The sequence below is a fragment of the Giraffa tippelskirchi genome, chromosome 5 (genome assembly GCF_054371585.1).
Source record: "Giraffa tippelskirchi isolate mGirTip1 chromosome 5, T2T-mGirTip1v1.2.pri, whole genome shotgun sequence".
NCBI classification, from domain to species: Eukaryota; Metazoa; Chordata; class Mammalia; order Artiodactyla; family Giraffidae; genus Giraffa; species Giraffa tippelskirchi.
In genome coordinates, this window is record NC_137279.1 from 95,015,397 (window position 1) to 95,031,109 (window position 15,713).

At 39.0% G+C, this 15,713-nt stretch overlaps 1 protein-coding gene and 1 pseudogene across 27 annotated transcripts in view; both read left to right on the top strand.

Annotated features, from left to right (window-relative positions):
- NUP210L (nucleoporin 210 like) overlaps positions 1-15,713 on the top strand; it is a 94,929-nt gene that overhangs the window by 62,100 nt on the left and 17,116 nt on the right. For 22 of the 27 annotated variants that reach the window (XR_014054991.1, XR_014054988.1, XR_014054989.1 and 19 more), the window contains 13 exons: positions 3,345-3,433; positions 3,959-4,063; positions 4,354-4,455; positions 5,791-5,919; positions 6,268-6,395; positions 7,099-7,231; positions 7,668-7,730; positions 8,090-8,269; positions 8,614-8,694; positions 8,782-8,913; positions 13,052-13,210; positions 14,148-14,239; positions 15,402-15,576. Coding sequence is in view for 19 of the 27 variants with exons in the window: in XM_081494682.1 (XP_081350808.1) it covers positions 3,345-3,433; positions 3,959-4,063; positions 4,354-4,455; positions 5,791-5,919; positions 6,268-6,395; positions 7,099-7,231; positions 7,668-7,730; positions 8,090-8,269; positions 8,614-8,694; positions 8,782-8,913; positions 13,052-13,210; positions 14,148-14,239; positions 15,402-15,576 (1,568 nt within the window). In the remaining 8 variants the exon portion in view is untranslated. The remainder of the gene's footprint in view (positions 1-3,344; positions 3,434-3,958; positions 4,064-4,353; positions 4,456-5,790; positions 5,920-6,267; positions 6,396-7,098; positions 7,232-7,667; positions 7,731-8,089; positions 8,270-8,613; positions 8,695-8,781; positions 8,914-13,051; positions 13,211-14,147; positions 14,240-15,401; positions 15,577-15,713) is intronic. The other 5 variants (XR_014054987.1, XM_081494683.1, XM_081494680.1 and 2 more) reach the window with 1 other exon arrangement.
- On the top strand, positions 9,530-9,700 carry LOC145507655 (cytochrome b-c1 complex subunit 10 pseudogene; annotated as a pseudogene).

Genomic DNA, 15,713 nt, shown 5'->3' on the forward strand with positions numbered 1-15,713 from the left:
ATGGGATTCTTCTGGCAAGAATACTAGAGTGGGTTGCCATGCCTTCCTCTAGGGAATCTTTCCGGACCAGGGATCAAACCCACTTCTCCTGCATTGGAGGTGGATTCTTTACCACTGAGCCACCAGGGAAGCCCAATATTACAATCTACCACAAATTAATCCCAAAAGTGAAGAAGAAAATGGTTTGAAGGGTAATTTTAGGTTTCTGGTGTGAGCATTTGGTAACCATTTTTTAAAAAAGATTTATTTATTTTATTTTTTGGCTGTGGTGGGTCTTCGTTGCTGCACACAGGCTTTCTCTAGTTGCAGCCAACAGGGGCTATTCTCCATTGCAATGTGAGGGCTTCTCATTGCAGTGGCTTTTTTTGTTGCAAAGCACAGGCTCTAGGCACATGGGCTCCAGTAGTTGCAGTGCATGGACTCAGTAGTTGCAGCTCACGGGCTCTAGAATGCTGGTCAGTAGTTGTGGCACATGGGCTTAGTTGCTCCACAGAGTATGGGATCTTCCTGGACCAGGGATCAAACTGATGTCCCTGGCACTGCAGGCCGCGTTCTTAACCACTGGATCACCAAGAAAGCCTACCATTCATTTTTTTAACTTTGAATTTTATATTGGAGCATAGTTGACTAACAATGTTGTGTTAGTTTTCAGGTGTACAACAAAGTGATTCAGTTATACGTGTACATGTATCTATTATTTTTCAAATTCTTTTCCCATTTAGGTAACCATTCAATTGAGTAATAAACACTAGAGAGGAACTTCCCTGGCAGTAGTTAAGAATCCACCTGGCAATACAGGGGACACAGGTTTGATCCCTGATCCTGGAAAATCCAACATGCCACGGGGCAACCAAGCCCTTGTGACGCGACTACTGAATCCACGCCTAGACCCCATGCTCCACAACATGCATCCCAACAAAGAGTAGACCCTGCTCGCCACAACTAGAGAAAGCCTGCTCACAGCAACAAAGACCCAGCACGGCCAAAAATAAAAAGAAACACTAGAGAAATAAGATTTAACCTTTTCCTTACCCTCAGGGAGTTTATAAGTGAAAGTGAAGTCACTCAGTCCTGTCCGACTCTTTGCTACATGGACTGTAGCCTACCAGGCTTCTCTGCCCATGGGATTTTCCAGGCAAGAGTACTGGAGTGGGTTGCCATTTCTTTCTCCAAGGGATCTTCCAGACCCAGGGATAGAACCCAGGTTTCCCGCATTGCAGGCAGACCCTTTGCCCTCCGAGCTACCAGGGAAGAAGCTCCCTCCACCAGGGAGTTTATACTCAGGACCAATTTAAGGGCTTAACTAGAGACTATAACATAGTACTAATATGTATATGATACTATAACATTAAAATGCCAATAATATGATACAGTTAATGTAAAAAGTGGTAGGGAAGAAAGAGATGCTTGTTATACCCTGTAATGATGAATCACCAATACCATCCATTTTATTTTCTAATTATTTTTTTGGTTTTATCCCTTCCTCTCTAGCTTCATCACTAATATCCTCATAACCTCTATCCTATATCACCATAGTAGCCTCCTAACTGATCTCAGTGTGTCTCTCCTACCATCTAATCCATCCTGCATACTATTGTCCAGAATGATCCTTCTAAAGTATAAATACAAAACTCTGTCTTACAATTCTTTTTAAAATAGTTTAAGTCTACTAGTTTATTGAGCTCTTATGACATGCCAGATACTACATTAAATACTTTATATACTTTTTTATTTTTATCTTTTAATTTTTTATTTATTTGTATTTTTTTGGCTGCACTGGGTCTTAGTTGTGGCGGCTGGGTTTCTCTAGTTCCGGCACGAGAGGAGCTTCTCTTGTGGAGCATAGGCTCTAGAGTGGCAGGCTCAGTATTGTGGTTCCTGGGCTTAGTTGCCCCACAGCAAGTGGGATCTTAGTTTTCTGACCAGGGATTGAGCCCACGTGCTCTGCATTGGAAGGTGGATTCTTAACCATTGTACCATAAGGGAAGTCTGATAAATACATTCTCTCTTGTTATCCTCATTGCAGTTATGGGAGACTGACATATTATCCCTGTTTAGTAAGTTTACTCATTCATTAAACATTTATTGAGTTCTTATTATATTCTAGGCTGAGTTTTAGGCCCTGAGATCATAACAATAAATAGATGAAGCAGCAAGTTCTCTGATATCTCTTAGTTATTGACTGTACTGTTACCAGTGTTGTCACAGTGTCTTTCTGGATAAGTTCATGCAGCTTAACATACCAACTCATACCTGCTTCTTTGGCTTCACCTCTTATCACCACCCACATGTTTCTACATTTTTCTCAAACTCATTGACTTTAGATCCTTAACCATGACAAGCCTTGTCATTCCTCTTTCCTTTGCATAAGTTGTATTTTCTTTTTTTTATTTATTTTTTAAATTTTTGCATCTTTGCTTAGCTAAACTCTTCCTCTAGTAACCTAGGAATTTTCTGTTCCTCTATATTCCCAGTCTAAGGGGAATGTTCCTTCTTTGTGCTCTTATATATTCTGTATTATATACTTTGTACATACTTCTATATTGTGTTGCATTGGTTGGTTTACCTCTCAGCCACCCTCCTAAGCTGTGGGTTTCTCTGAAGGTAAGAACAGTGTTGTCTTATCTCTGTATCCTAATTACTGCCATAGTACCTAACATATAGTAGACCCTTAATATATCTTTGTTTTGAATGAATGAATGTAAGATCATGAGAAAATGTTCTGCAGATTTATGCATGATCATCATGTGTTGAGAATATAATAACAATTGACCTCAGTAAAGTGGCAGATTCATGTTAGTTAAATTGAAAAGAATAAATGAGTAAAGCAAGGTCAGATTATAGATGGCTTCAAATACCAATTTAAGGAGTTTGAATTGCTCTAATAAGGACTAGTTAGCCATTTAAAATTTTTGAGTAAGGGACTGACATAACATTTACATACACATAACAGTTTAGAAGCGTAAAAAGTCCCAAAGGACTTTCTCTTTATTTCTCACTTCTATTTTTAAATCAAACAAAAATTTCCCCATACACTATTGTCAGCTTATTTTCGGACTCACAAGCCACTAGAACTGGAAAGAATTTTAGATTTTGCCTATTAATCTACTGTTTAATAAAGGAATTGAGAAATAAACATTGCCCACGGTCAGCAAAATCAGCACAAAACCCCCGTTTTCTGTTTCTTTTATATTTCCCTAATCACTGTGTGTGGGGGTTTTTTTTTCCTCCCTCCAATAAAATACCATTTGGAAAAAAAATATGGTAGAGTCTGGTTTTCTGGGGACCCTTTTGTATTTTACGTGTTATTGTTTCTCACAGGGTATTTTTCTGCATGTCTCCAGGTCATCAGATCCTTAAAGTACATCAGATAAAAGGGACTGTACTCATTGGAGTCAATTTTGTGGGCTATTCAGAGAAGAAAAGTCCAAAGGTAAGTGGAAACTGTTATATGAAAAATATTAATTAACTGAAATTTAGGGCTCCTTGCTGCTGCTGCTGTTGCTGCTGCTAAGTTGCTTCAGTCGTGTCTGACTCTGTGCGACCCCATGGACTGTAGCCCGCCAGGCTCCCCTGTCCCTGGGATTCTCCAGGCAAGAACACTGGAGTGGGTTGCCATGTCCTTCTCCAATGCATGAAAGTGAAAAGTGAAAGTGAAGTCGCTCAGTCGTATCCGACTCTTCGTGACCCCATGGACTGCAGCCTACCAGGCTCCTCTGTTCATGGAATTTTCCAGGCAAGAGTACTGAAGTGGGGTGCCATTGCCTTCTCTGAAGGCTCCTTAGAAGTCTATAAATATAGCTGATGTAAATATAAATATAGCTGATGTAAATCTGAGAATTATGCACCTTTATGATTGTGTTATCTTTGGCACTTGAAAGAGTATTGGAATCTTTACTCACTGAGAAGAGGAATTAAAAGTTTATATTTACCATTGTAGTTCTTATTACATTTCTAGGAACTTTCCAACTTGCCCAGATCTACAGCTGTAGAGCTGCTTCTGGTAGATGATGTAACAGTATTGCCTGAGAATGCCACCATCTATAACCACCCTGATGTGAAGGTAGGAGCTGTATGGTTCTAGCTAAATGGAACCATGTTGGAGGGGAGAGTACTAGGTTATTAAAATTAACAGTATAAATAAGCTCACTTATGTGTTAAAAATCACTGATACATATATAATGTATATATAATAATTATCCTTAGCACTAATACTTTAATAATTATATTTTGTCTTTGGTTTATTGATTTTAATCTTTTAATGTCATACTCTTTCTTAGGTAAGTAGATACTTTCTTTGAAATATTTATAATCCAAAGGGAATGGAATATTATTTGTCTTGATTTTCCATAGGAAATATTTAGCCTTGTGGAAGGATCTGGTTATTTTTTAGTCAGCAGTAGTGAGCAAGATATTGTCACCATCACTTACCTGGAAGCAGAAAGCTCTGTCCAGGTGAGTTCTAGAAATATCCCCAGATTGATGGTCTCAGGTCAAACAAAGCTCATTCTTAGGAGAATGATTGGAAACATTTTAATGGGCATTTCAAACTTGTTACAAAGAATAACATTCGTGTCTTTTTCTTTTTTTAACCTATGTAAATTCTTAAACAAAAAAATGAGGTGGGTTTTTTTTTTTTTTTTTTTTGTGACTACCTATAGAATGAAATGGCAACCCACTCCAGTATTCTTGCCTGGAGAATCCCATGGCCAGAGGAGCCTGGTGGGCTACAGTCCATGGGGTCGCAAAGAGTCAGACACGACTGAGTGACTTAGCATAGCATATAATATGGGGAAATTTTTGGTTCTGATTAAATGGAAACAGTGTAGAAGACATCTAACTATAAAATTTCCATTAAAACAAGGTTCAGAAAGAAAAAAACAAGTACCATATATTAGCACATATATATGGGAATTTAGAAAAATGGTTCTGATGAACAGAACCATTCTGTAGACACAGTCGGGGAAGGTGAGGGTGGGACAAATCGAGAAAGTAACATTGACATATATACACAATCATGTGTAAAAAAGATACTTAGTGGGAAGTTACCAAATAACACAGAGTCCAGCCTGGAACTCTGTGATGACCTAGAGGGGTGGGCTGGCGGGAGGGGAGGGAGACTCAGGAGGGAAGGGATGTATATATATAATTATGAGTGATTCACATTGTTGTACAGCAGAAACCAACACAAAATTTTACAGTGATTTTCCACCAATTAAAGATTAAATAAAATTTTTTAAAGGGTTAATTTTTATAAATTTCAAAGCATAGAACTGTGTGCATAGTTAAATGTACTATTGACTTTGTAACCTGAGTATATAGTGTTTTCAGCCAGACATGGCAACTCAAAATATTAATCTGACTCCATAGTCAGTATGCCAAGGGATTTGCTTTTAGTTGACTTGCCGTAATAAAAAGTGTACCTTAAATTAACATATGTTGTGATTGCAGTGTAAATGTACCTGATTTTCTTCCTGAATCCTTTCCCTGTTCATAATTAAAAAACTGGATATGTATGTTGGATTCTGCTTGAAATCAATCAATTTAACCTCTGCTCTTCATCCAGTTAATAAATATTTGTTAAGGGTACATATTTTGCCACAAACTGAAGCATCACTTTAAGGGGACATATTATGCTATGCCTGAAACTTATAATGTGACTTCTCAGAGTTCTTATTACAAAGAAAGTAAGATATTGTATTTTCTACTTTGGATGGAAATAATTGCTCTGATTATGTTTGCTCTGAGCATGTTTGCTTCTTTATTCAGCTGCAATCTTCTTCCCTCTAGTTAGTTCCAGTACATCCAGGAAGTCTCACCTTGGAGGTCTATGATCTGTGTTTGGCTTTCTTGGGTCCAGCAATGGCTCACCTCAGGGTGTCAGACATACAAGAGCTGGAGCTTGATCTGATTGATAAGGTGAGAAATGTTTGCTTAAAGGAAGCAGATGTCATTCTCACTCACCAGCGTCACTTAATACAGTCTGTGCTCAGCTACTGTGTGTATTTACCAGGCCTTTTGATAATGTTAATGGAAATACCTGCCCTTAAAGAGCACCATTCCAACATTAATCATGATGCAGATAGAGTGTTAAAGAACAGCTTAAAAGAATACACATAGATTACGCTTACTTGCTCAAAGGCTGATCAAGAACATTTCGCATGAACCAAAGGGCTTGCCATCTCTGCGTTAAACTGCCTCAGGTCAATGAGACAGCTTTACTAAATTACCTTTGAATTTTTTTTAATTTTTGTTTTTAACTACCAGGTTGAAATAGGTAAAACTGTGTTAGTAACTGTGAGGGTTCTTGGCTCTTCCAAACGCCCATTCCGAAATAAATACTTCAGAAACATGGAGCTCAAATTGCAATTGGCTTCTGCCATTGTGACCCTGGCGTGAGTACCATTTCAATACTTCTTTCTCCTTACGTTTATTATCATGAGAATATCCCTCCTGATAGCCTGGTTATCTCTCCCTTAGGTTATTTCAGATTTTCTTCTTTCCTTTTTTGCCACAGTACCTTGCAGCCCACATTCTCTTCCCATATTCAACTCCTGACAAAATACCCCTTCCCCATCCTCAGATGTCTTATTTTGGGACTAATATGTGTCTCATTAACATTTCTATTTTATGGAACTTCTTGGATGATATCCTTTGGGGATGCTTCAGGCTTGAGGACCTTCAAAAATTCTATTTAGAAGTAGAGGCACTGGTATTCCCCTCTGCAAAAGAAAAAATACAGAAATTCTGAGGCAATTTAGTATTTGTAGTTTTGCCAGGCTATGTTTATATTGCCCTTATTCCTTTGGAAACTTAGAACAAATATTTGCCCTTCAGGAGCTTCCTGCCATTGCTATGAACTTTGTCTTGCCTCTGAAAGTTATTTTCTGGCAGTTCCTCTTAACCTGGGTTAAAATGAGCAGAAGATTGGGAATTCCCTGGGAGTCCAGTGATTAGGTTTCTGCACTCTAAGAGCTATGTGCCCGAGTTCATTCCCTGGTTGGGGAACTAAGATCCCACAAGCATCTTAGAAAGATGTATAACTGGCCAATCTTAAAAACAAATGTTTCTCACCTAGAAATTCATGGGTCTTTTCAGGCTAATGGAGGAACAAGATGAATACTCTGAAAATTATATCCTTCGAGCTATCACTGTTGGGCAAACCACACTTGTAGCTATTGCCAGGGACAAGATGGGGAGAAAATTCACATCAACCCCTCGGCAAATTGAAGTAAGGAAATTATCTCATCCAAAATTCATACTTCATCTTGTTTATAAATTTATAAGTTTTATAAATGTCCAATGGTTAGGACTCCATGCTTTCACTGCTTACATCATGAGTTCAATCCCTGGTTAGGGAACTAAGATCCCACAAGTTGTGAAGTATGGCCAAAAAAAGCAATTGTAAACATAATTTTAATGACCACTTTCATTCCAGTGAGTGGATACATAATAACTTATTTAAGCATTTTCACTTAAGTAATTTATAATTTTTTGCTATTAAAATGAAAATTTGTGTTTATAAATAAAATAAAATACCTGTCTTTGTATACAACTTCATCGTACACAATTAGGATTTTTTTTTGCCTTAGAATAAGCTGCATGATCATTTGTTATGAAGTTGATTCTAGTTAACCACTGTTGTCCTTTTGGTTTTCTCCTTCAAGGTGTTTCCTCCATTTAAACTTGTTCCAGAGAAAATGACACTGATTCCAACTAACATGATGCAGGTGATCCTAAAGCCAAAAATGAGCCTTTCTCTTCATCCCACCTCTGCCCCACCCCAATACACATATACACCTCTTCCTGTTGGCCTTCCCTTGTCCACTCTCAACCAAGTACAACAGGATCTGATAAAGAAGAAAATTAGTACTTTCTTTGTTCTGTAATAATTGTGGTATGAACTACTTCTTGGAATCCCATGGATTATTTATAGCACTTCTATTTCATCTGCATTTGAGCTGATATGGCATATGCTGGTTGGAAAGTGGGGGAAGGTGAAGAAGTTGAGTTGCTCAGACAGAATGTTGGAAAAGGAGATGTGACTGCTCCCCAAACTCCAGCATTCACTGGTGTGTTTAAATTTCAGGTGATGTCTGAAGGCGGCCCTCAGCCTCAATCTATCATTCATTTCTCCATCAGTAATCAGACCGTGGCTGTTGTTAATAGGAGGGGCCAAGTTACAGGGAAGGTAGTTGGCAGAGCTGTGGTCTATGGCACCATTCAGACAGTAAATGAAGATACTGGAAAAGTCATTGTGTTTTCCCAGGTATCGGTTCTTTGTTCTGCTCTGCTTCTGCTCTTCCATCTGGGAATCATATTGGGAGGCAGAGGAGGAAGTAGTGATGGGGAGGGTGTCAATAGCCCATGGGAAATATGTAATCTTTAGTGAAAAACTCACTGAGTATTTGACATTGTTATGAGGCATAGTCCATATGCTTAAGAAATTGTTTCAAGAACAACAACAAAAATCCCATACGTATGGCATATTTTTGTTGTCATTGTTGTTGAATGCCCCAAACAACAACAATCAAACGAGTTATCGTAAGCATCTCTGTCTACCCCACAGACACTCCCTCTTAGCCTAAGCTTGTTCTCCACCCTGTTGAGCAGGATGAAGTACAGATTGAGGTTGTACAGCTAAGGGCTGTTAGGATCCTTGCAGCTGCAACTCGACTCATCACAGCTACTGAGGTCAGTATGATGGTTCATTCCAGGTTCATTATGTTGATAATGCCAGCTGGACAGGAGGTATAGCACAAAACCACTCTTCCTTTTCAGATGCCAGTTTATGTCATGGGAGTGACCAGTACCCAGACCCCTTTCTCCTTCAGCAGTGCCAACCCTGGGCTCACATTCCATTGGTCCATGAGCAAAAGAGATGTACTGGATTTAGTGCCCAGGCATGCAGAGGTATGAACATATCTGTTAATATATTATCTTAGGGATTTATTTTACTTCATCCTTGGTTTTAGACTGACTTCCTTCTAAACTACACAACATTATTACTTACTCTTTTTCTGATTGTTCTGTGAATGCTGTAAACCTGAAAATCATATGAAGAATCCAAATTTGAGTATTCAGATAATACTACACAATATTTAACATACTTTGCTGGAAACAGCTCTTAAGAAAGCAATGCTTAAGAAAGTATTTCTTCCTTTGATAGATTTGCTGTTGTATAATGTTGCATTTGTGAACAAATAACTTTGTTACATGAATAACATATTATGAATATAAAGTATTTATACATAGAGTTTAAATTTAACATACTTTGCTGGAAAGAGCTCTTAAGAAAGCAATGCTTAAGAAAGCATTGCTTCCTTTGATTCATTTGCTGTTGTATAATGTTGCATTTGTGAACAAATAACTGTGTTACATGAATAACATATTATGAATATAAAGTATTTATACATAGAGTTTAAATATGTGATATAATCTTTCAACATACTCAGACATACTTAATTATATTAATAATCATGTTTGTGCTGCATAATGGGCAGTTGACATTAAGACTTAAGAAAGCTGGATGCTGAGCGCATTTCTGGGCCCATGCTAGTAGGAGCTGGGGAAGAACTGGAATGTTCCCTCGTGCATGTAGGGTGCTGTGGGTGCCATAGGGCTTGTGTGGGCCACCAACTGGCAACTGATTCTGGACTGAGTACCTTATATCAATGGCAAATTTAAGAAGGACAGTTAATTAAACTGTTCTTCCACAGTGGTACCGGCTCCTCCAAATTCAGCACCTGCTGCATTTGAAATGCCCAAAGCCCCTCATGATGGCCACTGAGGAAATCCACAATGCAACATGAGTCTTTATGTTTTTTTAAAAATAGCTTTTATACTTTAATGCATTTAGTATTTACTCTGAAATCTGGAAAAGAAACGAAAAAAAAATGAGGTGGATACTACAGACAAATTTTACCTACTTCATGACATTATTACCTGATCATCAGTTTAATGGGACCCACCCAAGATGGTCCAGGATCAGTGGAAGCCACCTAGGTCTGGACTGTACCTTAGGAAGAAGAAACCTGGGGCCAAGATACCTGGGAGGTCACAATTCAGTGCCTACAAAAACAAAGAATTAGAGTTAGACCTTAAAAGAGATCAGAGGGGTTATAGAAGCTACAACTAGTAGGTCATTTCTGGAGCCAGCTAAAAAGAAAAGTATGGAAAAACTAAAAATTTTCCAATTTACTGAAAATATCCTAGATTTATACTCTAAGGAAACTCTAGTGGTTGGGTCTTCTGTCATGGACTGCACAGAGCCTGGTTATACTTGGAACTGAAAAGGGATAGAACTGTACTTAGTTTGGTAGAGTTCTGCAGAAGGATTTGGCTTTTTTTCCAAAAAGGAAAAAAAGGGATAGCAAATAGGAATTGTGTGAAAGGAAGGGATGGCATAGGCCTTTTTAGCACCTGCTCTACTTTTTCCTTCCTTTAATTTTCTTATCTAAACAAGCACTCTTTTCTCTAACAGAAGAAATGATTGAGAGCCACACAAAGATTTTCTTCCCCAGCCTTTGACCTCACATAGTCAAACTGGGTGGTGAAATGGGCAAATATAAAGGTCTGTAATGGGCAGTGCATTTGGCAGTTCCATGGATCTGTTTCTTGCTTCAATAGTGCTTGGACAGAACAGACCCAAGGACACCCCCTTGCTCCAGCCTCTTACCACCTGCCAACTTTTTTTCCAGTTGCAACCACTGGAATCAGTCACTCAGCTGTCCGCAATCACCAGGGACCAGCCAACATCATTTTTTGAGCTTAACTCCTTATTACCGATCAACTATGAGCTTTGGCCACCTCATGCAAAGAGTTGACTCATTGGAAAAGACCCTAAAGCTGAGAAGGATTGGTGTCAGGAGGAGAAGGGGACGACAGAGGATGAGATGGTTGGATGGCATCACCGACTCGATGGACATGGGTTTGGGTAAACTCCGGGAGTTGGTGATGGACAGGGAGGCCTGGTGTGCTGCGATTCATGGGGTCGCAAAGAGTTGGACACAACTGAGTGACTGAACTAACTATGAGCTCCTAGATTTGTCAGAATTATTCCACTGACATGGAGGCTATCATCAACCACCTGGTCAACAAGCATCTGTGGGCCTCCTACATCTACCTCTCTGTGGACTTCTATTTCAACTGCAACGATGTGGCTCTGGAGGGCATGGGCCACTTTTTCCACAGTGTGGCTCTGGAGGGCATGGGCCACTTTTCCCACGAATTGGCTGATGAGAAGGGTGAGGGCTACGAGCATCTCTTGAAAATGCAAAACCAGTGCAGTGGCTACACCCTCTTTCAAGACATGCTGTAGCATCTGAAGGTGAGTGAGTAAAACCCAGAATCCTATGGAAGCCTCTGCACTCATGGAGAAGAACCTGAGCCAGGCCCTTTTGGATCTCCATGACCTGGGTTCTGCCCATGCAGACCCACACCTCTGTGACTTCTTAGAGAGCTGCGCCCTAGATGAAGAGGTAAAACTCATCAAGAAGATGGTGATCACCTGACCAACCTCCACAGGCTGGTTGGTCCCCAGATTGAATTGAGTGGGTATCTCTTCTAAAGGCTCACCCTCAAGCATGACTTGGAACCTCTGGGAGCCCCGCAGCCTTTGAGGAGCCCCTCTGGTGTCAGGGCTTTTGCATGATACCAGAAGCCCTTCTCTATAACCACTAGGCTTCTTTTCAACTATCCTGGAGCCCTCTCCCAAGCCTTGGACCAAATGGAAACAATGAAACTTTTTTGCAGCAAAAAAGGAAGAAAGGTCTCTAATGTGCTACAAGGTAGACTTCCTGCACTGTGGTGTCACCATTTAGAAATTCAGGTGAATTAAACAATTATAAAACACTTGTTCTTTAGCATAAAACTTTCTTCAGACAATTGATCAAAATCTGCACAAGGGAAATGGGAATTTTTATGTAGGGGGTGGAGGGAAAGGTGATTTTGGAATTTGGAACTCCTGAGTCAAGTGAGCAAAGGAAGGTCTTGAGCGCTCCAGACAGCCAAAAGGCAAAGGAGACAGGACATGAAATGAATGATAGGAATGAAATTGCCAAAAAGTTAGGCAAGTGCCAACTTCAATATTTGCCTTAGTGTTGGACCTCCCTTCTCTCTAACCAGAAGTCTGTTAAGGTCTAATCCTCATCCAGTCTAGACTAGAATGGAAGTGAAGCAAATAGAGAAATTGTCAGCTAGTTTTAACATCGTCCTAAAGCAGGGGCTTCCCTTTCTTGTCCTCTTCCTCCCTTGCTATCACTCTGAACTCCAGGAGTAGATTGCCTAACTTCTCTCTCATCTCAGGCTCTACTGTCTCAACCCATTTAGGAAACCCCTTCCTTCATTTGCATTCTTCTCCTATCCATTAATTGACTTCAAGATAAGAATTCTTGTATAGGAATCTTTCCAGAATTAGTTAAGCACTGAACACAGAAGTGTACTTTAGGGGTGACTGTGTTGCTGGGAATATGAAAAGAAACAAATATGAAAGTAAGCCCTGGGGGAATTCCCTGGTGGTACAGTGATAAGGACTTGGTGCTTTCACTGCAGGGGACCTGGGTTCAATCCCTGGTTGGAAACTAAGATCCCACAAGCTGTGTGGTGTGGCCACACAAGAAAAAAAAAGAATGGGCTTCCCTGGTGACACACTGGATAAGAATCTGCCTGCCAATTCAGAGGACACAGGTTCAATCCCTAGTCCAGGAAAATCCCAAATGCCATGGGGCAACTAAACCGATGCACCAAAACTACTGAAAACCACGCATCCTAGAGCCCATGATCTTCAACAAGAGAAACCACCACATAGAGAAGCCTGCACACCACAACTAGAGAATAGCCCTCACTACCTGCAACTAGAGAAAACCCACGTGCAGTAATGAAGACCTAGTGCAGCCACAAATAAATAAATAAAATTAAAAAAAATTTTTTTTAAATGAAGAAAGAAAATAAGCCTGGAATGCTAATTCTTCTGGATAGCTATTTTCAACAAAGAGGGAAGGGCACAGTGTTTATTCATGAATATTTCTTAATCCATCCCTTTACTGTCTAGGTTTTTCTGCAACTCCCAGTAGAGAATAACTTTGCCATGGTTGTCTACACAAAAGCAGCTGGTCGGACCAATATCAAAGTCACTGTCCGTTGTGTGAACAGTTCATCTGGACAGTTCGAGGGGAATTTGTTAGAAGTGTCTGATGAAGTTCAGATCCTGGTAAGGTCTCAAACCTAAATCTTGTTTTTGTTTATCAAGGAGAAGAAAGTTATATTCTCTTATCTTCCATGAAGAGCTTTGTCTGGATAGAGATAGAGAAATTGCTAGAGGGATCTCTAAAATAGGCTTAGCGGTTCTAGATCTTTGTTATTTCTGCTAATTGTTTGTCTATGAGTATTGACCTTACAAACTACAACACATGCATTCAACTCCCAACACAATGAATAGTATACAAACACCATGATAACTAAAGACAAATTAATCTCTGATTTGTTCTGCCTAACATAGATATTATGATACATTCCACTTAGCTATATTCACAGGAAGAATGAAATCCTGTCCTAACTTCTGGTAAGGTATAAGAGTATGAAGTTTCTATAGATGTTCTCAAGCTGAAAGTTAAATGGCCCTACTGTTTTTAGAATTCAAAGAAAAAATATATTTTGTATAGAGGAAATAAGTTTCTCTACCTCTGAATTTAGGACTAATTTTTTTCTTTTCTTTTTATCCTTTGGTTTGGTTTTGGTTCCCAGATTCAGTGAAGGGTAGAGGAAAAAGCACTTTACTAGGAGGTAGAAGATCTAAATAGTGCCCTTGCTAATTTAATACTACTTCTCAAATCTATTTTTAGATTACTAGAACTAAAATTAGTTCTAGTAATTTCAAAATCATTTTATACTAATATCTAAGTAATATAGGGGATGTGGTAAGTGCAAACTATGCCTCGTCCCTTTTAGTCAGAAACAGCCTATGTTAGGTTATATATTCTAGACTACCTAAATATATTTTAAATGCCTGGCTCATTTTGGAAAGCAGTATTGTGGAACTTGGGCTAAATTGCAGTCAGGCAGACTTGATTTGTAGTTTGTCCATTTGTGAGTAAAGGTCATCATTTGTCTTTTCCAGAAATGAGGAAAGCATCATTTTCTCATTCCAGGTGTTTGAAAAACTTCAACTTTTCTATCCAGAGTGCCAACCTGAACAAATTCTGATGCCCATGAATTCTCAGCTCAAGCTCCATACCAACAGGTAAGGAGAACAGAGAAGAAGATAGGCTAGGATCTAACTTTACCCTCAGTGAAACACTGCACATCGAAAGAACTATTGCCTTCTAGGTGATTTTTCTAACCCACAAATAAATTTTTTAGTTGAAGTGAAATTCACATAACATAAAATTAAATTGTCTGATTCAGTGGTGTTTAGTATATACAAAGTATTGTATAACCATCACCTCTAGTTTCAAAACATTTTCATTATCACCAAAGGAGACCCATACCCATTAAACAGTCACTCACCATTCTCCTCTCCTCTCAGTCCCTAGCAATCACTAATCAGCTGTCTCTGTGGATTTAAATATTGTATGTTTCATGTAAATGAAATCATACAGTGTGACCTTTTGTGTTGACTTCTTGCAGTTAACTGTTCCTTGTATGGGTACTTCATTCCTTTTTTTGACTGAATGATATTCCATTGTATGAGTATACTACGTTTTGTTTGTCTAATTGTCCATTGGTGGACCTTTGGTTTGTTTTCACCTTTTAGCTATTGTGGATAGTGCTGTTATGAACATTCATGTACAATATTTGTTTGAATACAGTTGTCCCTTGCCATCCAGCAAGGATTGGTTCCAGGACTCACCCCTGCCCCCAAAATCTGCAGACTTAAAGATCCATTATATAAAATGGTATAGTATTTATAGTGCATTTATAGGTTACAGTGCATATAACCTATGCTTGTCCTCCTCTATACTTTTTTTTTTTCTCCTCTATACTTTAAACTATCTCTAAATTGCTTATAATACCTAATACAATATAAATGTTATGTAAATGGTCACCAGTCCAAGGCAAGTTCAAATTTTGCTTTCTGGAACTTTTTGAAATTTTCAGTCTGTGCTTAATTGAAATATGTGGTTGCAGAACCCACAGATGTGAAAAGCTGACTGTACCTGTTTTTAATTCTTTTCATCAAATAATTTTTTAATGATATAAATATGTAACAGTATTTGATTTTTAAGGAGATAAGCATAATCCAAAGGCTGACTTTTACCTGAGGAACAAATAACTACACAACAAGGAGAATGAAGCAGTTTTCTGAGTACAGCCTCTACCAGTGATCTAGGCAATTGTTACTCCTTTTTTTCTGATCAGTCAGAGCCCCCAAGAGATGCCACTTGCCCCCATTTATTCCCTAGGGAAGGGGCCGCCTTTGTGAGTTCCCGTGTTCTCAAGTGTTTCCCTAATTCATCTGTCATTGAGGAGGATGGTGAAGGGCTCCTGAAAGCTGGTTCCATTGCAGGTACTGCTGTGTTAGAAGTCACTTCTACAGAACCTTTTGGAGTAAACCAAACAACTATAACTGGGGTTCAGGTAAGTTCAGGGACTTACTCAAAAAAATAAAAGGAATACCATGGATTTAAGAGGCAGATTTACTTTGTTTAGAACTAGAAACTTCTCTGGAAGTCAGAAATGAACTGTAACATAAGAGGACAATCTTGACATGAACT